This window comes from Oncorhynchus keta, chromosome 22 (assembly GCF_023373465.1).
Source record: "Oncorhynchus keta strain PuntledgeMale-10-30-2019 chromosome 22, Oket_V2, whole genome shotgun sequence".
Lineage (NCBI taxonomy): Eukaryota > Metazoa > Chordata > Actinopteri > Salmoniformes > Salmonidae > Oncorhynchus > Oncorhynchus keta.
The window spans coordinates 5481690-5508322 of record NC_068442.1 but is presented as its reverse complement, the minus strand read 5'-3'; the positions used below and the strand labels follow the sequence as shown (position 1 = coordinate 5508322).

The following is a 26633-nucleotide window of genomic DNA, read 5'->3' as shown; positions in this document are numbered from 1 at the left end:
TTATCAATGGAAATCAAATTTATCAACCCATGGAGGTCTGGATTTGGAGTCACACTCAAAATTAAAGTGGAGAACCACACAACTTTGATGTAATGTTCTTAAAACAAGTCAAAATGAGGCTCAGTAGTGTGTGTGGCCTCCACGTGCCTGTATGACCTCCCTACAATGCCTGGGCATGCTCCTGATGAGGTGGCAGATGGTCTCCTGAGGGATCTCCTCCCAGACCTGGACTAAAGCATCCGCCAACTCCTGGACAGTCTGTGGTGCAACGTGGAGTTGGTGGATGGTGCGAGACATGATGTCCCAGATGTACTCAATTGGATTCAGGTCTGGGGAACGGGCGGGCCAGTCCATAGCATCATAGCCTTCCTCTTGCAGGAACTGCTGACACACTGCAGCCACATGAGGTCTAGCATTGTCTTGCATTAGGAGGAACCCAGGGCCAACCACACCAGCATAGGGTCTCATCTCGGTACCTAATGGCAGTCAGGCTACCTCTGGCGAGCACATGGAGGGCTGTGCGGCACCCCAAAGAAATGCCACCCCACACCATGACTGACCCACAGCCAAACCGGTCATGCTGGAGGACTGTCCAGAACTGTCCGTTCTGTTGCCTGCAGACTGTTGCAGGCAGCAGAACGTTCTCCACGGCGTCTCTAGACTGTCACGTCTGTCACATGTGCTCAGTGTGAACCTGCTTTCTTCTGTGAAGAGCACAGGAAGCCAGTGGCGAATTTGCCAATCTTGGTGTTCTCTGGCAAATGCCAAAAGTCCTGCATGGTGTTGGGCTGTAAGCACAACCCCCACCTGTGGACGTCGGGCCCTCATACTACCCTCATGGAGTCTGTTTCTGACCATTTGAGCAGACACATGCACATTTGTGGCCTGCAGGAGGTCATTTTGCAGGGCTCTGGCAGTGCTCCTCCTGCTCCTCCTTGCACAAAGGCGGAGGTAGCGGTCCTGCTGCTGGGTTGTTGCCCTCCTACGGCCTCCTCCACGTCTCCTGATGTACTGGCCTGTCTCCTGGTAGCACCTCCATGCTCTGGACACTACGCTGACAGACACAGCAAACCTTCTTGCCACATATCGCATTGATGTGCCATCCTGGATGAGCTGCACTACCTGAGCCACTTGTGTGGGTTGTAGACTCCGTCTCATGCTACCACTAGAGTGAAAGCACCGCCAACATTCAAAAGTGACCAAAACATCAGCCAGGAAGCATAGGAACTGAGAAGTGGTCTGTGGTCCCCACCTTCAGAACCACTTCTTTATTGGGGGTATCTTGCTAAATGCCTATAATTTCCACCTGTTGTCTATTCCATTTGCACAACAGCATGTGATATTTATTGTCAATCAGTGTTGCTTCCAACGTGGACAGTTTGATTTCACAGAAGTGTGATTGACTTGGAGTTACATTGTGTTGTTTAAGTGTTCCCTTTATTTTTTTGAGCAGTGTATATATATTGATTAGATAATTATTCAACCCCATGAGGTTAGAATCACCTTTGGCAGTGATTACAGCTGCGAGTCTTTCTGGGTAAGTCTTTTCACACCTGGATTGTGCAACATTTGCCCAATTTTCTTTTCAAAATTCTTCAAGCTCTGTTGTTGATCATCGCTAGAAAACCATGTAAGACTTGCAATAGATTATCAAGCAGATTTAAGTTTAACGCTAACTTGGCTACATTCACTTGGTAAGGAACTCCAGTGTAGATTTGGTCTCATCCTTAATATTAGGGATAGGTGTTCCGAAAGCATACAATTGCGATTATCTGAGGACAGCGACCAGCAAACAATACATTTCAAACAGTAACCAGCCAAGTAGAGGAGTAACAAAAGTCAGAAATAGCGATAAAATGAATCACTTACCTTTGATGGTCTTCATATGGTTGCACTCACAAGACTCCATGTTCCACAATACATGTTTGTTTTGTTCGATAAAGTCCCTCTTTATGTCCAAAAACCTCAGTTTTGTTGGTGTGTTTTGCTCAGCAATCCATTGGCACAAAGCGCGGTCACAGCAAGCAGACGAAAAATCCAAAAAGTACCATAAAAGTTTGTAGAAACATGCCAAACGATGTTCATAAATAATCGATAATATTTCAACCGGACAATATCTCCGTCAATAGAAAAGGAAAAATGCGCACTCCCGGTCAGGCGCAGAAAACATCTCTGGAAATGTCCACTGTCCCCTCATTTTCAGAGTAAAAGCCTGAAACAATGCCTAAAGACTGGCCACATGTAGTGGAAGCCTTAGGGATCGTGAACTGGGCCATAAGTCTTTGTATGGTGGATAGGCTTTCAATGGAAAAACAGCCATTTCAAAATAATAGCTTTTCTTGGATGGATTTTCCTCGGGTTTTCGCCTGCCATATCAGTTCTGTTATACTCACTTATTTTAACAGTTTTGGCCAGGCTAGCTAGGCTAAGTATTCTGCGGAGCTGTCTGACAAAATAATTTAGCTAGTTCTTCAAAGTACATAAGGCATACATACTGTACTTTCACGAACTGTCTCTAACCCTCTCTCGTTCGGTCTATACGGTCTGTGTGTATCTAACCTAACTTTGAAGGCGTACGTGTATCCGAGCCCGAAATAACATTATGATCTAAGTTAGCTGTCTATTTACTACCACAAACAGTTGCTGGCAGTAAGACTGCATGTAACGAGCTGTAAGGGGACATAAGCAAACAAGAAAATGCTCTTCCAGAGGTGGCTCTCCTAGTGGCCGGTGAATGCAGGAAAACGTCTACCTAATTTCTACCAACATGTCACGTGTGCAACTACAGGTGAAAAAACTATAGTTTACCTTAACTGTACACACAGAAACGCAAAATATCTCTCCCTCGCCTTCCATCTGTCTAATCTGACCATAACTTTATCCACCTGATTCCTGCTTACCATCAACACTCAAACAAGAAGTACCAGTGACAAGCTCAATGCAGAAATGGTCAGAAGAAGCAGATGCTAAGCTACAGGACTGTTTCGCTAGCGCAGACTAGAATATGATTCGCGATTCATCCGATGGCATTAAGGAGTTCACAACATCAGTTACCGGCTTCATAAAATAAGTGCATCGACGACGTCGTCCCCACAGAGACCGTATGTACATATCCCAACCAGAAGCCATGGATTACAGGCAACATCTGCACTGAGCTAAAGGCTAGAGCTGCCACTTTCAAGGAGCGGGTCACTAATCCAGATGCTAATCTGCTACACCCATCTGGCAAGTGTCTTCATTGACATTTTCAACATCTCCCTGGTCCTGTCTGTAATACCGTCTGTACATGTTTCAGGCAGACCACTATAGTTCCTTTGCCCAAGAACGCCAAGGTAATCTGTCTAAATGGCTATCGCCCCGTAGCACTCAGATCTGTAGCCATTAAATGCTTTGAAAGGCTGGTCATAGCTCACATCAACACCATCATCCCAAACACACAGGACCCACTCAAATTCGCATACTGCCCCAACAGATGCACTCCACACTGCCATTTCCCACCTGGACTAGAGAAACACCTATGTGAGAATTCTGTTCATTGACTACAGCTCAGCGTTCAACACCATAGTGCCCTCCAAACTCATCACTAAGCTAAGGACTGAGTCTGAACACCTCCCTCTGCAACTGGATCCTGGACTTTCTGATCCAAGGTGGTGAGGGTAGGCAATATCACATCCACCCCGCTGACCTTCAACATGGGGGCCCCTCAGTGATATGTGCTTAGTCCCTTCCTGTACTCCCTTTTCACCCACAACTACGTGGCCGCACACAACGTCAGCAAGACAAAGGAGCTGATCGTGGACTACAGGAAACAGTGTCGAACCCACCGCCATTCATATCGACGTGGCTGTAGTGGAGCTGGTCGAGAGCATCATGTTCCTTGGTGTCCACATTACTAAGGATCTGTCATAGACTGTTCTCTCTGCTACCGCACAGCAAGTGATACCGATACACAAAGTCTGGAACCAACAGGACCCTGAAAAGCATCCACCCCAAGCCATAAGACTGCTAAATTGTTTGTCCGAGTAGCTATTTGGTTAGCTATTTAACTAAATACATTGACCCTTTTTGCACTAACTTTTTTTAATTGTCAAATACTGTATGCTGCTGCTACTGTTTAATATTTGTTACTTTATTCCTAGTTATATATACCCCAATTTATCTCGTACCTCTGCACATCAACTCAGTACTGGTATATAAGTTAACATTACTTGTGTATTTATTATTACGTGTTTTACTTTTTACTTTTGGGAAGGGCTCATGAGTTAGCATTTCCCTGTTAGTCTACAACTGTTTACGAAGCATGTGACAAATAACATTTTATTTCTTTGAATAGGTTCATTGTAGTTAATTACCACATTTCTGCTCTGAACCAAGTTGAATATTTGCTTCTTGAAAACTACAACTCCCTTCATCCCAGCGTCCCACAAAGTTATTGACTTGATTTCTCTAGAGATTGTTTAATAAGTTGTTTAATAACCCCCAAAAATTCAAATAAAATCTGTTTATTGCTCAGCACTAAAGCACAGTGATAACACTTGAATCTGTTGTATAAATAAACAACATATCTGACATTGAATTCCCATTTGAACTTTGCTGTGCTGTTGAAAGCGCAGTGATAGATATTAGGGTGGCAAAAATGTGACATTGGTTTTTCATTGGAATTTGGTTTGTTAGATGGTTGACAGCATATTGATAACACATTGGAAATTCAACTCACTTTTGGCTGTCTTTTTCAGTGTGTGAATACACGGTAAGTTGTAATGTCATTGATCAACATTTCAACCAAACATTACCCAATAATCCATGGTGAAATGCTGTTGTGTGCCTGGTCGGAAGCACCCATAAGTACTGCACTATATAAGGAATAGGGTGCCTTTTGGGATGCAGTTAAACAGCCAGTACTGACCCAACCTGCATTATGAGGATACCAACTCCAGCACTCATGTGTGAGAGAGAATACTTTACCACCTAGCATGAAGCAGAGAAAATTAAATTGCCCAGTTGTGTAATTGTAGTATTCTGTCCGCAGTGGCCCAGGAAACATATATATTTTTCTCTCCCCACTGTCATTTTCGTACTTTCCCTTAATAACATAGTTTTACAAAAAAAGACTGAAAGAGGCTTCACAATGTCTGCCAGTGTGACATTTAGCTGTAGCTGACTATTTTATTTGTTTTTACCCCCCTTTTTCTCCCCAATTTCGATCTTGTCTCATTGCTGCGACTCCCCAGAGGGCTCGGGAGGGAGGGAGAGGCAAAGGTCGGGTCATGCGTCCTCTGAAACATGACCCGCCAAACCGTAGTTTTTAACACCCACCCGCTTAACCTGGAAGCCAGCTGCAATGATGTATCAGAGGAAACAACGTTGACCGACACCCGGCCACAAGGAGTCGCTTGAGCGTCATCAGTGAAGTAAAGCATCCCCCTCCCCGGGCCAAACCCTCCTCTAACCCGGACGACGCTGGGCCAATTATGCGCTGCCCCTATAGGACCCCCGGTCAGTACCTTAGACCACTGCGCCACTCGGGAGGCCACCGTGGCTGTTGGTTTTTGAGAGAGATGAGATTATAAAGGAGCTGTGTTATCAGGTTGTTGTGTGGAGTCCACTGTGCTGCAGAGTTGTGAAAGTCTCAGTCAGCAATGCAGCTTTTCGGCTTATGTCAGTCATCTACACTACAGTGGTACCTGTATTGAGATATAGGGAGGGAGGGAGGGATTTGAAAGCGACAAGCTTAAAGTGTAGTTTAAGAGAGCTACTTGTTTGGCTCAAGATTATATTTATTTCCCTTTTTATATACCTTCACAGTTGGCTTTTACAGTACATGTGGACATATACCAATGTTGCAATGAAAGGGGAGTTGTCTTTTCAAAAGTTTTCCGCTCTGTAACCCATAATTATGCAAAAGTGCAAAAGCATCAACAGCATACGCATAACCAATACCACTGATGATTGAATAAATAGCCGACAAAGAGACAGGATGTGTGAGTGTAGATCCAGAACAGAGAGGTATTCACCTTTTCCCAGGTGAGGCAGGCTCCCCGGTGCTCGATGTGTGTGTGAGTATTGAACTAAGCTTAGAGCTAGTTTGTATTCCATTAAGCATCTCTGGGGCTTTGTAGCAGTGGCAGAAAAGAGTTAGCTGATGCCCAATTGCAGTCTATAAATTATAATTGTCTATTTCTTTGCGGGTTAATCCTTGTATTCTCTGATCTATCTCTGGTGGTACTCGTTGTGTTCTATAATACTTTTTTTTGCAAGTACCATGTTATTTTGAAAATAGCATTTTCCCACTATGCACTATGATCAGGAAGAGTGGAACTAATCTGATTGCTTAAAAGAAAATGATTCATAACCCCTCCACCTGATGGCAGTCTATATATAGGCCGAGCCCATCTCATGAACTATATGTTCCATCTCAACGTGTTGCTACACAACTTGATAATGTACCTTTCCGGCTTTTGTTTCCCTGCAGATCCCAGTGAGAGTGTCTCCATCATGAGGCTGGTGTGGAAGTCCCTGGACAAGATGAGGTGTTTCCGTAAACGCTCCACCATCCCCTTCCTGGGGGTCCTGATCACCTGTTTACTCTTCCTCAATCTGTACATTGAGGATGGGTATGTGCTGGTGAGCCTTTATCTACGGCATCCAGATTAGAACATTTGTCTGACAAATTCCTAATATGGATGCCATATCATTAACTTTTTTTTATTTATTTTTTTTACCTTTATTTAACTAGGCAAGTCAGTTATGAACTAATTCTTATTTTCAATGATGGCCTGGGAACAGTGGGTTAACTGCCTGTTCAGGGGCAGAATGACAGATTTGTACCTTGTCAGCTCGGGGGTTTTGAACTTGCAACATTCCGGTTACTAGTCCAACGCTCTAACCACTAGGCTACCCTGCCTCCACTTAAAGGGGCAATACGCAATTGAAACAATAACAAAGTGTAACCCCCGTCCCTGTTTTGGTAAAAAGCTGAGGGATGGGGCTGGAGTAATGTAACCACTCTCAAATTCATTGACAGAGATATGGATGCAAGGACTGACTATCCATAAGTATAGTTTTAACCATGTTCTGAGGGTTTATAGTTTTTTAAATGTTTTTTTTATGTATACTTGTTTACAAACATTGGCGTAAAAGAGGCTTACATTCTCATGGGGTACGACAGTTAAACTAAGTTAATGATGAGCCATTAGTAGGTTGTTTTCTTTAAGAATCAATGGATAGATATCATTCATTTATAAGTCCAAAAATGTATGTAGCAACTGCCGAATGCCTCTAAGTCATCCAATCTCAAATATGTGGAGAAACCATCTAAAAACTTGGAATTAGATGGTGCCTGTCTTTCACATACATTTGGAATTGAGAAATGCAGATTTCCACTACTAATGGCATAGAATAGTATCCGCATTAGTCCACTTTTTTAGGTAGGACAACATCAACATTGTATTTTGGGGTGTACGGGCCTGTTGTACCACCCCCATCCTCTTAAATCAAACAGCATAATTTTCATCCAAGAGTTTACTCTTGTATTTAACCATGTTGTCCCTTTTTATAGTTTCTTGTTTTCAGAGCCAAAGGATTTATTTCTTATTCATGATTCCATCAGATCTTGGTGATCATAACACATTATCTGTATTTGTTATTTAAATTATGGGGGGGGGGTGCATATTTTCAATGATCTGGTGCTCTCACAAAGTACCATATCCATGGCAATGTCAATATTAATATCAATGGTCTTAGAAATGTTCCAAGGAGATGAATTGACTTTGCTGTGTTTTGTTTGTACAGTAGCTGGGATCAAATCAAATCAAGTCAAAGTTTATTTGTAGACCTCACAGTGAAACGCTTACTTACAGGCCCTGACCAACAGAGATGAGATGAGACTTTGGTTTGTTTTGGCATTCACAATGTGAAGTCGCCTCATCTCATCCGATCTGTCGTCTTTGTTCTGCGTTGCAGGAGGAGGACAAAAGGCAACTGAGAGAAACGTCCATGCATCCTTCAAACTCTGAGAGATATGTTCACACCTTTAGAGAGCTCACAAATTTCTCTGGAACCATAAACGTCACATATCGTTACCTCGCCGGAACCCCTTTGCCTCGAAAGAGTGAGTGTATCATAGGATGTAGCATAGCATGTCGTGTGTAATTCATTGGCTGTCATTGCATATTGTTTTATTAACAATGGCAAATTAGACACGAGAAATACATTGTAAAAACTTGTTTAAATAATTGAGTCATACATTCATTAATACAATACATTCATACATTTTCGGGCTCTAAAATGTTTGTGTCTCGAAGGCAGTTGTAAAATAAATGTAAGTCATCTTTTAATGCACAGTGAAATAATATTTATGTTTTCGTTTACAGAATATCTAACCATTGGACTGTCGTCCGTCAAAAGAAAAAGAGGGAATTACCTCATGGAGACGATCAAATCCATTTTCGACCAGTCCAGTTATGAGGAGCTGAAAGAGATTGTGGTGGTGGTTCACCTGGCAGACTTTGACCTGGCCTGGTGTGAAAACCTGGTGCAGGACATCTCCAGGAAGTTTGCCCACCACATCATCGCTGGGCATCTCCTGGTGATCCATGCCCCTGAGGAGTACTACCCATCACTGGATGGGCTGAAAAGGAACTACGACGACCCAGAGGACAGGGTACGCTTCCGCTCCAAGCAGAACGTGGACTACGCCTTCCTTCTCAACTTCTGCACCAACCTTTCAGATTTTTACATGATGCTGGAGGACGATGTGCTCTGCTCACGGAACTTCTTAACATCCCTGAAGAAGGTGGTCACCTCCAGGGAAGGCTCCTACTGGGTGATGCTGGAATTCTCCAAGCTTGGCTACATAGGGAAGCTCTACCACTCAAGAGACCTTCCGCGCCTGGCCCACTTCCTGCTCATGTTCTACCAGGAGATGCCTTGCGACTGGCTCCTTATTCACTTCCGGGGCCTGTTGGCCCAGAAAGATGTGATCCGCTTCAAGCCCTCTCTGTTCCAGCACATGGGCTACTACTCCTCATATAAGGGAGCAGAGAACAAGTTGAAAGATGATGACTTTGAAGAGGACTCTATTGATATCCCTGACAACCCTCCTGCCAGCCTGTACACTAACATTAATGTATTTGAAAACTATGACGCCACCAAGGCTTATAGCAGTGTGGACGAATACTTTTGGGGGAAACCCCCCTCTACCGGAGACTTCTTTGTCATAGTATTTAACAAATCAACTAAAATAAGCAAAATCAAAATCTTGACAGGAACGGACGATCGTCAGAATGATATCCTGCACCATGGAGCTCTGGAAGTAGGAGAGAAGCTGGTGGGGACAAAGAGAGGAAGGCAGTGTTCTTCCTACATCACGTTAGGGGAGTTTAAAAATGGCAACATTGACGTTCAAGACGTGGACCACAAGATTGCCTTTGACATTGAGTGTGTTCGTATTGTGGTGACTGCCAGTCAGAAAGAATGGCTGATTATTAGGAGTATAAGCTTGTGGACTACACAACCCCCCAGTCAATGAGAACAACACAAAAACTATCATCATATCATGTAGGCAACAGTTGGTTTACTAATTCATTTGATAATGTATTCATTTATTGTTGCATGTGTTCATTTATTTAATTAATTATTTTACCCATTTATTTATTTAATTTGATAGTGTATGTATTTATATTTGTATCTACAAATCAATCTAGAGTTTTTATATTTGAAAGTATACTTTATTGCTTTTTACAATTATGAAAAAATGTTTAATGATTGTCTGACTAACCACTTTTATGGACGTTGACCCGTTTTTATGGATGTGAGATCATGGGAAATATCTGTTGGCTATTGTACTCATGTTGTACATCTTATCATTATTTATGTTTCTCAGTGTCTTTCCACATCAAAAGTAGCCTCTGGGTCCTCTGGACTTGAACAGTGTTGATTAAGAAATGACACGCCTGCAGACAAGTATAGACTTCAGAACATAGCATTACTCCAAATGTTCTTGCTATCAACAAATAGCCCCATTCACCCCTTTCCAAAGTTATCGTCATCCATTCCATCCCTCCTATTAAGGCTGGCGTGGTGTTAGAGAGTTGGAGCGAGCTCTGCAAAAGTATTTCCCTGGCACTGTATGTTCCATCAGAGCCGCTGACAGGAGAACAATGTTTGTTTTCGCACATCTTCTCTAACATCTCAGATTGGAGCGCACAGTAAGGAATGGGGTTGAACTGGTAGTTGACCTTTTTTTTGTCACCACAGCACACTTTTACCGGAGTAACGGTCTGTGTTAGGAGCGCTCTCTGCTCGCTACACCAGCAAACAACAACACCCCTGGAGCTAGGGTCTCAAGTAAATTCCCTCTCTTTTCCCAATGATGTGCTCTCAGGCACTAAAGGATCTTCTCTTAGAATGTTTCTGTAATATAGAAACAAATCAACTTTATTTACTCTGTGTGGTAACCGTGGGCCATGGTATACTAAAATCAAATTGTATTTGTGTAGACTAACAATGAAACACTTACTTACGGGTCCATTTCCAACAATGCCGTTAAAGACAATATTTTTTTTTTAAATAAAAATAGTGACACAAGGAATAAATACACAGTGAATAGCAAATACGAATAAAGAGTCAAAATAACATGGCTATATATAGGAAGTAGAAGATATCATGGCTATATACAGGGAGTACCAGTACCGAGACGATGTTCAGGGATAAAAGGTAATTGAGGTAGCTTCAGCATGTACTGCACTGTACTGTACATATACAGTGCCTTCGGAAAGTATTCAGACACCTTGACTTTTTCCACCTTTTTTTAGGTTACAGCCTTATTCTAAAATTGAATCAATTGTTTTTTTCCTCAATCTATACACAGTACCCCATAATGACAAAGCAAAAATATGTTTGTAGAAATTTTGGAAAATTTATAAAAATAAAACAATTTGAAATACTAAATTTACATAAGTACCTTTTACTCAGTACTTTAGATGCTTTTTGGGAAACTCGGGCAGTCATTTGCTTTTTAATGAGGAGTGGCTTCCGTCTGGCTACTCCACCATAAAGGCCTGATTGGTAGAGTGCTGAAGTGATGGCTGTCCTTCTGGAAGTTTCTCCCATCTCCACATAAGGAACTTTAGTGCTCTGTCAGAGTGACCTCCCTGACCAAATCAATTACAATTTTATTGGTCACATACACATATTTAGCAGATGTTATATTGCGGGAATCCCTTCTCCCCCGATTGTTCAGTTTGGCCAGGCGGCCAGCTCTAGGAACTTTGTGGTTCCTAACATCTTCCATCTAAGAATGATGGAAGCCACCGTGTACTTGGGGACCTTCAATGCTGCAGAAATGTTTTGGTACCCTTCTCCGGATCTGTGCCTCGACACAGTCCTGTCTCGGAGGTCTACGGACAATTCTTTCGAGATCATGGCTTGGTTTTTGCTCTGACATGCACTGTCAACTGTGGGACCTTATATAGACAGGTGTGTGTCTTTCCAAATCATGTCCAGTCAATTGAATTTATCACAGGTTGACCAATCAAGTTGTAGAAACATCTCAAGGATGATCAATGGAAACAGGATGGACCTGAGCTCAATTTCGAGTCTCATAGCGAATGGTCTGAATACTTATTGTAAATAAGGTATTTTGGTTTTTTATTTTGAATACACTTGCGAACATTTCTAAGAACCTGTTTTGTCATAATGGGGTATGTATGTAAGAAAATGTGGAAAAAGTCAAGGGTGCTGAATACTTTCCGAAGGCACTGTAAGTAGGGGTAAAGTGACTAGGCAACAGGCAGATAATAGACAGTAGCTTGTGTGTGTGTGTGTGTGTGTGTGTGTGCGTGCGTGCGTGCGTGCGTGCGTGCGTACAGTGCCTTCAGAAAGTATTCATACCCGTTCACTCATCCCACACATTTTGTTGTATTACAGCCTGAATTCAAAATGAATTAATTTGATTTATTTATCTCACCCATCTACACACACTGCCCCATATTAACAAAAGGGAAAGCATGTTTTTATCAATTGTAGCAAATGTATTGAAATACAGAAATATCTCATTTACATAAGTATTCACACCCTTGAGTCAATACTTTTTGTAGAAGCACCTTTGGCAGTGTCTCTAAGAACTTTCCACACCTGGATTGTGCAACATTTGTCCATTATCCTTATTTTTTTTCCATCAACCATTTTGCTCTTTATTTTAGCCATCTTACAAATAAAACATTATTACTTCATCAAAAATGTGAATAATGAGGAGAGGGTGTGCTTGAAAGGATGCACATAACTCTGCAATGTTGGGTTGTATTGGAGAGAGTCTCAGTCTTAAATCATTTTCCACACACAGTCTGTGCCTGTATTTAGTTTTCATACTAGTAAGGGCCAAGAATCCACTCTCATATAGGTACTTGATTGCAAAGGGCATCAGTGTCTTAACAGCGTGATTTGCCAAGGCAAGGAACTCTGAGCGCAGCCCTATCCAGAAATCTGGCAGTGGCCTCTGATTAAATTCAATTGTCACAGAACCGCTTGTTGCAATTTCTCTATTGTTCAGATATCGGTAAGTGGACTGGAGGCAGGGCATGAAAGGGATAACGAATCCAGTTGTTTGTGTCGTCCGTTTCGGGAAAGTACCTGTGCATCCAGCCCACTCAGGTGCTTCGCTAAATCACATTTGACATTGTGCGTAAGCTTGAGTGCATTTGCACACAATAAATCATACAATGAGGGAAAGACCTGTGTGTTGTCCTTGTTAATGCAAACAGAAAAGAGTTCCAACTTCTTAATCATAGCCTAAACTTCGTCCCGCACATTGAATACAGTTGTGGAGAGTCCCTGTAATCCTACATTCAGATCATTCAGCCGGGAAAAAGCATCACACAGATAGTCCAGCCGTGTGAGAAACTCATCATCTTGCAAGCGTTCAGACAAGTGAAAATGATAGTCGGTAAAGTAAACTTTAAGCTCGTCTCTCAATTCAAGAAAAGGGGTCAATACTTTTCCCTTTGATAACCAGCGCACTTCTGTATGTTGTAAAAGCGTTACATGGTCATTGCCCATATCATTGCAGAATGCAGAAAATACACAATAGTTCAGCGGCCTTGCTTTAACAAAGTTAACATTTTTCACTGTAGTGGCCAAAACATCTTTCAAGCTGTCAGGTAATTCCCTTGGTAGCAAGAGCCTCTCGTTGGATGCTGCAGTGTACCTAAGTGGTGTCGGGAGCAACTTGCTTGTACGCCCGTTACCACTCTAATATGTCTCCCTGTCATGGCTTTTGCGCAGTACAGATACCAACACATCTTGACCACCAAAGTCCTTTTGATGTCACAAAGCTGTCCAGTACTTTAAAATATCCTCTCATGTTGTCCTGGTTTCCAGTCGTTTGTAGAAGAGGACGTCTTCCTTAATTAACCCCCCCATAAACTTAACAGACATATACCTGAAGCTGTGCCAGGCCCACCACATCTGTTGACTCATCCAGCTATAACGCATATGATTCACTAGCTGGTTTGCGAAGCAGTAATTGTTTCAAAACATCTCCTGCCATGTCACTGATGCATCGTGCAACAGTGTTGTTTGATGGAGGCATTGTCTGTATAGTTTTTTGGGCCTTTGCCCCAGACATATCTGCGGCAGCAGGAAGAATTAAGTCCTTCACAATAGTATAGTGCTTGGCTGTCCTAGCCACTCGGTAGCTCACCATATAAGACACTTCTAGCTCCTTCTTATTAATGGTATCTGTTGCTTTTATACATGTCTTACTACTCAAAAGTATTTTTCAAATCATGTTTTGTTTCTAAATGTCTGCGCAAGAGTGAAGGTTTCCTACGAGAGAGTAACAGTTAATGTGATTGGATGTTAATTATTTGACTAGGCTAGTTGTACTTGACATTGTGTTGTTATTTGGCTGAAACCTAGATGGTTTAATTGGCAGATTCACCCAAATGTATAGCGCCATTGGAAAATATATATATATTTTAATGTGAATCACATTTTTATTTGGCGTACCCCTGACAGCATTGCACGTACCCCTGGGGGTATGCGTACCCCAGTTTGAGAATACATGTGATAGAAAGCCTGACCTCTCCCCTCTCTGGACCCCAGGTGACTGAGGCCTATATGAGGGAGGAAGTGCAACTGCCAACACCAGACTCCAAGGAGATATATTCTAATAACAAGAGATTAACAGTTTTAGAGAGGGGGGGTGAGTGCCTACTCCAACTACGGCAGGGTGGCCACACGCCTCCCTGCGGATGAGCGACGCCGTTTGAGACAGTTGGGGCTCTGTCCCTATTGTGGGGGCAATGTCCCAACTGTGTCTGGTACGTCCCAACACGGAATCCTCGAGAGCAGAAGGATGACCCTGTGATCATCTCTCTCCTGGGTTAGGCTTGAGTTATCCATCATCACTTTCCTCCATACCTTTTTTTGGTATCGATTTCACTCATCTATTGTTTCTACAGCTCTAGTGGATTCCGATGCAGTGGAGAATTTTATTAACCAGGCTCTTGCCTCCTACCTGCACATCTCCTCATACCCGCTCTCCTCTCTGTTTCCCGTCCAAGCGTTGGATATGCGACCATTATGATCCGGCACTATTACGCATGTCACAGGACCACTCACCCTCACGTGGTACCCAAGCATCAGGAAAGCCTTCCCTTCCTCATCACCTACACACCGATGCACAAAGTCATCCTCGGCCTCCCGTGGCTGCAACTCCATAATCACATCATCTCCAGGTCAGAGAGGAGGATTACCACCTGGGGACCAGGATGTTGAAGGACCTGCTTTTCCGCAACCTGTGGTTCCACGTAGGCCCTATCAGTGTCTACCAGCCCATCAATCGGTCCTCCTGCATCGTTGGCCCTTGGTTTTGGGACGTAGATATGGACATCCTCCAGGCTCTGGAGAGGGAAAACGCTCCTTTGCTCTGCCTTCCGGAGTGCATCTACGTCCCCTCAGGGGTCAGAGATTGGTTGCTGACCTGGCCACACACAGCCCTCACCGCTGGACCCCCATGTACCACTCATTCCCTTTCTGAGAAATGCGTTGCACAATGTCAACTCAAGTTAAGTATGTACTCAGTCTAAATCTCCCCAGCACACTCCAGCAGGTAAACTTCTTCCCCTTCCCATACCTCAGCATCCCTTGATTTCGTCACTGATCTCCCCTCTGATGGTTTCACCACCATTTTGGTGGTTGTGGACAGATTCCCAAAATCATGCCGCTTCATCCCTCTCTGGTCTCCCTACCGCTCTCCAGGTTGCTGAGGCACTGTTCCAGCAGGTCTTTCGTCAGTATGGCCTTCCGGAGGATATCCTCTCCGTTCGTGGCCCACAATTCACATCACATGTATTGAAGGCTTTCATGGAGAAGCTGGGGGCCTCAATCTAACTGGCAGGTGCAGAGGATGAACCAGGAGCTGGGAGGTTCATGAGGAGTCACTGCCAGAACCGGCAGGGGGAGTGGGCCCAACCTTGGGCTGAATACATCCAGAACTCCTTGTGACACCCTTCCACTGGACTGACTCCCAGTGTGTTCTGGGTTATCAGCTGGCCCTGGCTCCGTGGACTCCAAGCCAGACTGAAGCTGTTGCGGTGGACGAGTGGATCAGGTGCACAGAAGAGGTATGGAACGATGCCCACGTGAGAGTCCAGCGCCCTGCCTGCTGTCAGAAAGAGCAGGTGGATCACCACCCCTGTGAAGCTTTCATCCTGGTGATCACGTCTGGCTCTCCACCAGGTTTGTGGGGCCATTCAAGGTAACTTTCAGATTAAAACTCCCCACTTTCCCTCCTCATGCCAGTGGTTCCTGGTCCCCTAGCTGATGCCGTGCCCCACGACACCCCTTCAACTCCCTTGGACATCGAGGGGAGCCCTGCCTATGCCGTCAGATCACTCCTGGACTCCCGACGTTGTGGGGGTCGGCTCCAGCACCTGGTGGACTGGGAGTGGTATGGTCCAGAGGAGCGGTGCTGGGTTCCGGTGGACGACATTGTAGATCCCAACATCATCCGAGAATTCCACCATCGCCGAATGACCCACTCCTCTCGCTTGGGGCCGACCTCCTGGAGGGGGGGTACGGTCATGTTTACTCCCCGGTTACGCATGACAGTTACGCACATCTGCCAACCCTCATTACGCACACCTGTGCCCCATCAAACCTGAGCTGTGTTCGAATACCCATACTAACATACTGAGTATATACTATATACTACTAGTTAATTTTAGTATACTGTAAATGAATGGTATCCTTTCAGTTGAGCGTACTAGTGCTTCGCTGTCTATCGGAAGTTGATGCTGTTGCTATGCAACCTCTTGCTAGCTTGTTAGCATAACACATTTCTAGCTATACTTCGGGTGTGTTCGGAAATTCAATATGGAGTCCAGGGTGCGCTCGTATATTAAGGGCGTTGTCAGATTGTCCGTTCATAAATTCAGAGTGTTTTGCTCTTGGAGAGTTCAGAGCGCAGACTGGAAGCTCTGGCTGAGGGATAGAGTTGATCTGAGTGTTCTGACCTCACAATGGCAGTTAAGCTGTATGGCTAACTTGCTAGCTACTTCCAGACACAAATGAGAGAACACCTTGTTTTGTATTGGTCTACGTTCATTATTATTAAACTCACTAACTACACTTGCTTCCTGACTCCTTGTGTCAACGTTGAATCTGTGTTTGAAATTTACTGCTCGACTGTGGGACCTTACAATTATTTTTATGTGGGGTTCAGAGATGAGGTAGTCATTCAAAAATCATGTTGAACACTTGCACACGGTGAGTCCATGCAACTTATTTGAATTGTTAAGCAAATTTTTACTCCTGAACTTATTTATTTATTTATTTTATTTTATTTACTTATTTATTCATTTTTTGCCATAACTGTCACATCTGCTCTTGCAACGCCCTCTACTGTTCATCCTGTGTCTCCTTGACCTGCCCCCACTCCCCCAGTACTCTCTCCCTCTCTATCTGTGTGATTATGTGCGCAGAGACAGGTGTGCTGGAGTCAGAGTAGATCCCCACCAGCTGCAACCTGTTCCATAATCAAGACCTCTACAAATACTCAGCCCTGCCACTTTCACGCTGCCAGCTCATAATCTCTGCTCAGTCAGTATACGGTTCTAGCCGTTTGTTACTATTCAGATCCTGTTGACGCTGTTTTCGTCTCCGCTACAGTTCTGCCCGCTCTGACTCTGGTCCCTGTCTCCAATCCATTGTCTCGACCCTCCTTCTACTCTGTCCTGGATTCCCCACTCTACTACTCCCTGTCAGGAAGTCCAGGATCCAGTTGTAGAGGGAGGTGTTCAGTCCCAGGGAATTTAGCTTAGTGATTAGCTTTGAGTATACTGTGGTGTTGAACTCTGAGCTTTAGTCAATGAACAGCATTCTCACGCAGGTGTTCCTTCTCTGGAATGCAAAAGAGGTTGCGTCATCTGGTGAGGTGTGCGAATTGGAGTGGGTCCATGGTGTCTGGGACGATGGTATTGATGTGATACATTTCAAAGCATTTCATGGCTACAGATGTGTGTGCGTTGGGGCGATAGTCATTCAGAAAAGTTACCTTGGTGTTCTTGGGCACAAGGACTATGGTGGCCTGCTTGAAACATGTTGGCATTAAAGACTGGCTCAGGGAGAGGTTGAAAATGTCAGTGAAAACACTTGCCAGCTGGTCAACGCATGCTCTGAGTATTTATAAAAAAATATATAAAATAAATGTAACCTTTATTTAACCAGGCAAGTCAGTTAAGAACAGATTCTTATTTTCAATGACGGCCTGGGAACAGTGGGTTAACTGCCTGTTCAGGGGCAGAACGACAGATTTGTACCTTGTCAGCTCGGGGGTTTGAACTCGCAACCTTCCAGTTACTAGTCCAACGCTCTAACCACTAGGCTACGCTGCCGCCCCAGTATGGCCTTGTGAATGTTAAACTTTTTAAAGATCTTACTCACATCGGCTATGGAGAGTGTGATCACGTAGTAGTCCGGAACAGATGGTGTTCTCACTCAGGGTTCAGCATTCTTCAGCGATAGGCCATCCCATGTGGTTTGTGCTTAGTGGGACCCTCATTTGTTTTTCAACTGGACAATGACCCAGAACACACCTCCATGCTGTGTAAAGGCTATTTGACCAAGAAGGAGAGTGATGGAGTGCTGCATCAGATGACCTGGCCTCCACGATCACCAACCTCAACCCAATTGAGATGGTTTGGGATGAGTCGGAATGCAGAGTGAAGCAAAAGCAGCCAACAAGTGCTCAGGATATGTGGGAACTCCTTCAAGACTGCTGGAAAAGCATTCCAGGTGAAGCTGGTTGAGAGAATGCCAAGTGTGTGCAAAGCTGTCATCATGGCAAAGGGTGGCTACTTTCAAGAATCTCAAATCTCAAATATATTTGGATTTGTTTAACACTTTTTTTGGTTACTACATGATTCCATATGTGTTATATCATAGTTTTGATGTCTTCGCTATTATTCTACAATGTAGAAAATACAACAAATAAAGAAAACCCTTAAATGAGTAAATGTGTCAACTTTTGGCTGGTACTGTATGTACAGTCACTGTGGGGACGATGTTGTCAATGCACTTATTCATGAAGCCGGTGGCTGATAGTAAACTAGTAGTAAACTCCTCCGTGCCATCCCATGAATCCTTGAACATACTTCCAGTCTGTGCTAGCAAAACAGTCCTCTAGCTTACTGTGTACTGTGTTTTGGTACAGTACATACAATGTACTGTATCATAATACCTCTGGCAAGAACTTAAAGCCACAGGCTGTAAGATTATCAGTATTGTCAATTAATAATATATACCTTGTCATTTTGAAGAAAATTACACGTACAAAAAATTCTCAAATAAGATATGGACAACAACTTAGCTTATTAAAGCCGAAGAATCACTTTGTCCTCTCCCATTCCACCCGCCTGTGTTCTGTTAGAAATTAAAGCTCTGTGAAAAAAATACATTTTCATCATCGAGCATCAAAAAATTCAGTCAAATCTTAAAACAATGCAATAACGTGATGAATTTTTACATTGGTCAATGTTCTGCTGAAATACTCAAGGTGCAAGGCAGGGGCACGGTTTGACAGCATATTTATGAAATGCCTTGTTCTGTTATACCCACTTGTTCCATGTTGTTCTCCCATTTGGGTATTGATCAGAGTCACAGATTGAGTTTCTCCATTACAGATAGGTACACTAGTGCAGATTGTTTTGGGAAAGGATTTTGTCTATGGCGCTGATCTATTCATAACAAGCTTCTGTGTGCCAAATCACCTTGAAGAACAGCATAACATCACCTCTTGAACATGAATTCGTTCTTGTCAAACATTTTATGACAAGAGGCCCCAACCTCTTACAATATGACATCTCTTCTTTTTTTTTGTGCATATGAAGTCCGCCTGAGACTTTTCTTGATTAAATAAAAAAGGTCTGTATTTAAGGTAACTTGTGTGTGACATTCACTGTTGATAGATTCTCCTTTTTTAACAGTGCCAACGAATCAGGTAAATGTTTTGGCTGGTACTGTACTGCCTGTAATAAAACGGCTTAAGACTGGGACACATGTCATCCTGAAGCAGTGGAATCCCTAGTTTTACCTGTAATCCCTGGGTATATTCCTGGGGGGAAAAAATTCCCTGATATAAATCCCAGGAGGTTATTGTACATGGCCATTACTAGAGGGGAAATTGCTGTCCATGTTGAAGAAAGACTTACACTGCAGATATATTTGTACATTTACATCTTGGGGGAAAACATAGAAATCCAAATAAATTCGCTCAGCTCAGTGTCAACAAACTACTGTATACAGTTGCTTGCTTGTCTTCAAACAGCAATATCTCGTAACACACTCCGAACATATTTATATTTTTTATTTCACCTTTTTTTAACCAGGTAGGCAAGTTGAGAACAAGTTACATATACATTATGTGGTGGCAAATGTACCCCGTTAAATCATTTGAGGGTGTTTTTCATATCATTTACAGCAGATTAGTAGCCATGCTACCCAGGATCCTCCTGTCACTGTTCCCATAACCTAGAAATAACAAGCATAAGCAGTGTATTGATGGAAATTCTGGGTTGTTGGGAAGTTTTGCTGTCTTCCAACGGTGAGTGTACAAAGATGCATGCATCTGAACATCAAGGTTTAAGTGGGTAATCAAATGGTTTGATATTCCAGGATCTATAAACTTGTGGTCCAGCATCTGCAATTGAACTCAACTAACAATGTACATGGATTGTGACTAGAATCTTACCAGTAATACCTTTACTAAAAACAGGTACAATCTGACTTGTGCTATTTTGTTCAGTAGAGAGAATGTGTTGAAGTGTCGTTTTGGTGTTGTTTTTTGTCCTCCAACATTGTTCGTCAAACAGTACTGTATGTATATTATTGTAAAATGACATATATTTTTTTACATGTATCATTTCAAATGTTGTATTGTGTATATATATATATATATATTGTATTTCAAATATATTTCAATTAAACAAAATTAATGCCAATAACTTTGGGGGAATGGCATTGACTTTGGAAAAGTCTACCACTACTTCCCCTGCTATCAAAATGGGAAACATTCTGTGAGAAATTGCACTGCACAAAATGATGAATAAATGACATATTTGTCTGTATCAGTATAGGGCATGCATATGGTATTTGGTAAAAGAGAGATTGAGTGTAAGTAAACCTTGGATCAATACAGTATGTATTTTAATAATGTCTTTGCCTGAACATGTTACAGTATGTTTTAATATAGAAATGTTTACAAATAAATGTTGATCATACAATTTGGCTACCCTTGTCAGAGTGCAAATAAAAAGGATAACTGTTGTGACAAAGAGCAGGAATGCAACAAGTTTGACTCAGATCTCAGAGTAGCCGAGAGCAAAATCCATACTTTGTTCATTTCAATACTCATGTGCTTTCTGTCTTTCTATTGCCTTTATACTGCATGCTCAATGTCTGAACTTTTTAAAACAGTGCTTCATCGTGGTCTTCATTATATGGTCTTTGTATGCCGCACAAGGGAGATGATGTGCATTACACCGTGCTTAAGAGAGGAGTCATATACAACAGACATCAAGTAAAAGGATGGTTCAGAAAGTGGGCTGTGCAGTGTGAACTCAAAGCAGTGTCAGTTATGGCCAATACATGAAGTGTAGGAATGTGCATATACATAGATTCAAGTTCCGCTTGATGCTGGTGAACCTTCTGATTCCTCACACTGGGCTGGTTGGCTGGGAACGTACTTTTAAACGTCTTTAACTTTCCCTTCCAGACACATTCGTCCCACCCTGCCAATCTATTTCAAGTGAACTGGATCCAAACGGGAGGTGAGTCTACACAGAAGCCAGTATTTCGCGGAAACCATACCTAATGCACATTATAGAGACCTGCCGGAGCATCATGCCAAAATCAATACCACATGCAGCTGTAGCCGACACCATCCAAATTGATTCCTGGTTGCCATCCTACCACCGGCAGTGCATAAAAAGAAGCACAACACCGCAACATCAGGTGATATGGATTGTGTGGATTTCCTCGTTTGCCTTTCGACGTGTTACACTTCCGCCTCCCGCATCTTTTACAAACTCACCTCTGTAACCATCACAGCGTATGCTAATTCCCCTCACATACAGTACTGAATGTGGTGGAGATGCCCGAGTATGATGCCAATCAAAATGCCATTTGATTCCATTCCAGGATGCAGCGAATTCCAAGAATAAACCATTTCCTGGTTAGATTAGATACCGGCGGAGTATATTTTGAGTATATGTTGTACTGATGCACATCATATGCAATTGAATGTGCACATGTAACACAGTGAAGGTTTACATATACCTGAGTAGCACGGTAAAGGCGAAGGCATGCCAGTATGGAAGAGATGAAAGGAAGAAGAAAAGTAAGAGAGCAATGAACAGATAAATGGGTAAATAAGGGCCTTTAAAAGCATGTGCCTCAGGGAGAGGAGAGAGGGACAGGCAGAAGAGGAGAAAACAGGGAACCGGGGGTGATGAATGGCTTATAATAAGCTAGCAAGGAGCCTGTGATTGTGTGTCTGCTGGTGATGGAGGATCCCGAGCTGGGTGTTCGGACGACCACATGCTTATGAAGAGGTGATAATGAGAGCATTGTGGCTTCTGCATCTGCAAGCAGCGATACAGAGAATTGGACCTGGCCTATAACATGGACCAGAGCAGCCTCTAGTCTAGTGTATTTTAAAAACCACTGATCAGGGATCTAAAAGGGGGGATGGAGAGGAAACTATTGTAAAGCAGTGTTCAGGCAACACCGACATCTGGCTGACCCAAAGTCAAAACAATATTCTTCCCATGCCAGATACCAATTTAATAGGTTTAAATACAAATAAGGGGTAAGGGCCAAGATCTAGATAGGTGAATCTAAATAAATTAACACTATACAGTTGCTGGGTAAATTCAGCATCAACCACTTACTTATTGAATTAACACCCAAACTATCAAACGGTAAATCCTACCAGCAAAAAGAAAACTGCCTCATTCTAGCTCCTCTGTTCTCTGTCATGGCAATTCCTGGGTCTTCGGGAGGAGTGCAGATAAAAGAATGGCGCTTGGGGCGTTGTTGGAGCCCGCTGGTGCCTCAAATTGTGTAGTCCCTACGGCAAGAGGACTTAATCGCTCCCAATTGCTTTGCCTCACAAAGGTGCAAACCTCCCATCTGTCTCTCAGTGTTACTGCACACAAATCTTGCCTAGGTTGAAGGCTTGGTGTGCATCCCAAATGCTACCATATTCCCTACATAGCGCACTTCTTAAAAGTACACTGTATAGGGAATAGCGTGCCATCTGGGATGCAGCCTTGGTGATTGGTTCTACCTTTCCTTATAGCAACTCCTTTTTCACAATGAAACACGGTTCCTCTGATTGACTGATTAATCAAAACTATTACTCCCCATGCCTTTCTTCTCGGGAGAGTTGCTTTACTTGTTTCCAATGCAAAGCTCTCATTTCATCCAACAGGTTCTAGTTGTGTCTTGAGGCCTTTTTGTGGAATTTATTTGAGAGGAACATCAGCAAGAGGGAGCAGCTGTCATGGGAACCACCAGCTGGCATGGAACAATTGGCTGTATAGCAATGCTTTCCAATAACATCCTGACAGTCAATTACCTATGGATTACGGTATGTGATCCCGGTTCTCTGAAGGAGATGAGGGGAGACATCTCACTTTGAGACATGCCCTCGTGCATGTCATGCACTGAAGCCCTATTCAGTCACACCTGAAAGGCCAATCAGAGCTTTGGGGGTATACTCTATATAGCACCCATACTGCTCTGGTTTCCTCATTCTAAGAACTGCCTCTTATACGCCATGCAAGAGGGGCAATCTGGTGAGATGTCTCCTTCATAGAACCGGGGTTACATAGCATTAACCCATAGCTCTCCTTCAGTCGACTCGGCAAGTGGCTCGGAGACCAGACGGAGACACACTCCCTTCATAAAACAACAGACCATAGGGTGAGCCCTGATAGTTGTCTCACCTAGTCCTACATGGCAGGCTGAGTAGACCTTGCCAGTAAAAAAAGGCATTGCCCTCGCCGAGCAAGTCCTGTAGGAAGGAGAGAACAGCTAGCCTCATATGAACCATCCTGATCGCTTACGTTCTGTTTCACTTCACGGATACAGTCTGGCCACGACCAGATTCAAACCGTTTCAGCCCTTCCCTTCCGTCCACCATATGGCTGGACCAATCAGCTTCCTCTGGTTATCTGTGAAGGTGGTTTAGTTGATGACAACAATGAGAAGCGCCTGTAGTCGAAGTCAAAAGATTATAAGACTGTATCCGTGAGATCAGGATGGTTCGTACGAGGCTAGAGAACAGCAGGAAGGGAACACTGGAAGGGGACAAACTTGCGTCTCTCACACCACCTCTCGAACAACCTCCACTTCAGGACGTAAAGACCTCACGTGGTGGAAGTTCGGATGCTCTGAATCATGGCAACTATGTTTCGGAGGCAAGTCCACCAAGTCCATGTTGGATCTCTCACGGGCCAGGCCCAGAGCTCCATCAGCTTGGGATGAAGGTGGAATTTTTCGCTCTGCGCTTGGGATAACAGGTCCCTACGGTAAGAGGACTTAATCGCTCCCAATTGCTTTGGCTCACAAAGGTGCACATCTCCCATCTGTCTCTCAGTGTTACCGGCACGTTGTGGGAGGCGCCATGGTTCTGCATACAGATGAGGTACAATCTCCGCCAGTGATGGCTTCCCGGGCCAATCAGTATGAGGGATAAACTGATGAGGGATAAACTGTTTGCTCTCACTCTGTCCAGTGCAATCGAAAAATATTTAGACCCCTTGACTTTTTCAACATTTTGTTCAATCAATCTACACACAATCTACACACATCAATCTACACACAGTAACCCATAATGACAAAGCTAAAACATTTTTTTTTATGTTTGTAAAACAAAATATATATATTATATATCACATTTACATAATTATTCAGACCCCTTTACTCAGTACTTTGACAGACACCCTCGAGTCTTCATGGATAGGACGCTACAAGTTTGGCACACCTGTATTTAGTGTTTCTCCCATTCTTCTCTGCAGATCCTCTGAAGCTCTGTCAGGTTGGATTGTCGCTACACAGCTATTTTCAGGACTCTCCAGAGATGTTCGATTGGGTTCATGTCCGGGCTCTGGCTGGGTCACTCAAGCAAATTCAGGGACTTGTCCACTCCTGCGTTGTCTTGGTTGTGTGCTTAGGGTCACTGTCCTGTTGGAAGGTGAACCTTCACCCAAGTCTGAAGTCATGAGCGCTCTGGAGAGGGTTTTCATCAAGGATCTCTCTGTACTTTGCTCCGTTCATTTTCCCTGTCTCTGAGCTCATGGCTTGGTTTTGCTCTGACGTGGACTGTCAACTGTGGGACCTGATATAAACAGATGTGTGCCTTTAATAATATAATAATAATAATATATGCCATTTAGCTGACGCTTTTATCCAAAGCGACTTACAGTCATGTGTGCATACATTCTACATATGGGTGGTCCCGGGAATCGAACCCACTACCCTGGCGTTACAAGCGCCATGCTCTACCAACTGAGCCACAGAAGGACCAAATTTACAAATCAATTAGTCCAATTAATTGAATTTACCACAGGTGGACTCCAATCAAGTTGTAGAAACATCTCAATGATGATCAATGGAAACAGGATGCACCTGTATATTTAACTTTCATAAAATCACAAGTGTAATACATCAAAATAAAGCTTAACTTCTTGTTAATCCAGCCGCTCAGATTTAAAAAAGCCTTTACGGCAAAAGAACACCATGCGATTATCTGAGGACAATGCCCCGCATACAAAAATATTAAAAACATATTTCAACCAGGCAGGTGCGACACAAAAGTCAGAAATAGCGATATAATAAGTTAATGGAATGGCATCAAACACCTGGAAACCATGTGTTTGATACCATTCCACTGATTCCGCTCCAGTCATTACCACAAACCCATTCTCCCCAATTAAGGTGCCACCAACATCTTGTGGTGCCATGATCCGGAAGCCAAACTTTAACAACTCGTGAATGATTTGAGCTACATACCTCAGGCTATGCTCTTTTTGAAAGAAAAAGGTTGACAACATTGCACAGGTCTTATTTTCCCGATTTCGACCCGAGTTTCATAATCACACGGCAACTGTGGAGGAAGCCTAGCGAACCGTCAATGCAACTACACTGAAAATAAATATAAACGCAAAATGTAAAGTCGCACAAAAAGCTTATTTCTCTCATTGTGTGCACACGTTTTTTTTTCCATCCCTGTCAGTGAGCATTTCTCCTTTGCCAAGATAATCAATCCACCTGACAGGTGTGGCATATCAAGAAGCTGATTAAACAGCATGATCATTACACAGGTGCACCTTGTGCTGGGGACAATTAAAGGTCCCTCTCAAACGTGCAGTCTTGTCACACAACACAATGCCACAGATGTCTCAAGTTTTGAGGAAGCGTGCAATTGGCATGCTGACTGCAAGAATGTCGAACAGAGCTGTTGCCAGAGAATTGAATGTTAATTTCTCTACCATGAGACGCCTCCAACGTGGTTTTACAGGATTTGGCAGTACGTCCAACTGGCCTCACAACCGCAGACCACGTGTATGGCGTTGTGTGGGGGAGCGGATTGCTGATATCAACGTTGTGAACAGAGTTCCCGATGGTGGCAGTGGGGTCATGGTATGGGCAGGCATATGCTACGGACAACGAATACAATTGCCTTTTATTGATGGCAATTTGAACGCACTAAGATCCCGTAATGAGGTCCTGAGGCCCATTGTGAGGCCCATTTTTGTCCCGGTATCTGTGACCAACGGATGCATGTCTGTATTCCCAGTCATGTGAAATCCATAGATCAGGGCCTAATGAATGTATTTCTATTGACTGATTTCCTCATATGAACTGTAACTGTTGCATGCTGTGTTTATATTATTGTTGCCGCATAGTTAGGGACCTTCAACAAAATGCATGATCACAATATTACATTTCAATAGCTCTTACACCACGTGACTTAGCAAACTCATTTTCAACTGCCCATTATTCCTTGTATACAGAGGCAAATATATACAGTACCAGTCAAAAGATTGAAAATGTATATATTTATG

The 26633-nt window shown here is 43.3% G+C and overlaps 1 protein-coding gene across 2 annotated transcripts in view; it reads left to right on the top strand.

The window, feature by feature from the left end:
• LOC118400960 (alpha-1,3-mannosyl-glycoprotein 4-beta-N-acetylglucosaminyltransferase C-like) overlaps positions 1 to 16637 on the top strand; it is a 196645-nt gene extending 180008 nt beyond the window's left edge. For both annotated transcript variants that reach the window (XM_035798020.2, XM_035798019.2), the window contains exons 4-6: positions 6473 to 6624; positions 7963 to 8110; positions 8373 to 16637. In XM_035798020.2, coding sequence (XP_035653913.2) covers positions 6496 to 6624; positions 7963 to 8110; positions 8373 to 9529 — 1434 coding nt within the window. In that variant the 5' untranslated portion in view covers positions 6473 to 6495 and the 3' untranslated portion in view covers positions 9530 to 16637. The remainder of the gene's footprint in view (positions 1 to 6472; positions 6625 to 7962; positions 8111 to 8372) is intronic.
• The last annotated feature ends 9996 nt before the right edge of the window (positions 16638 to 26633 follow it).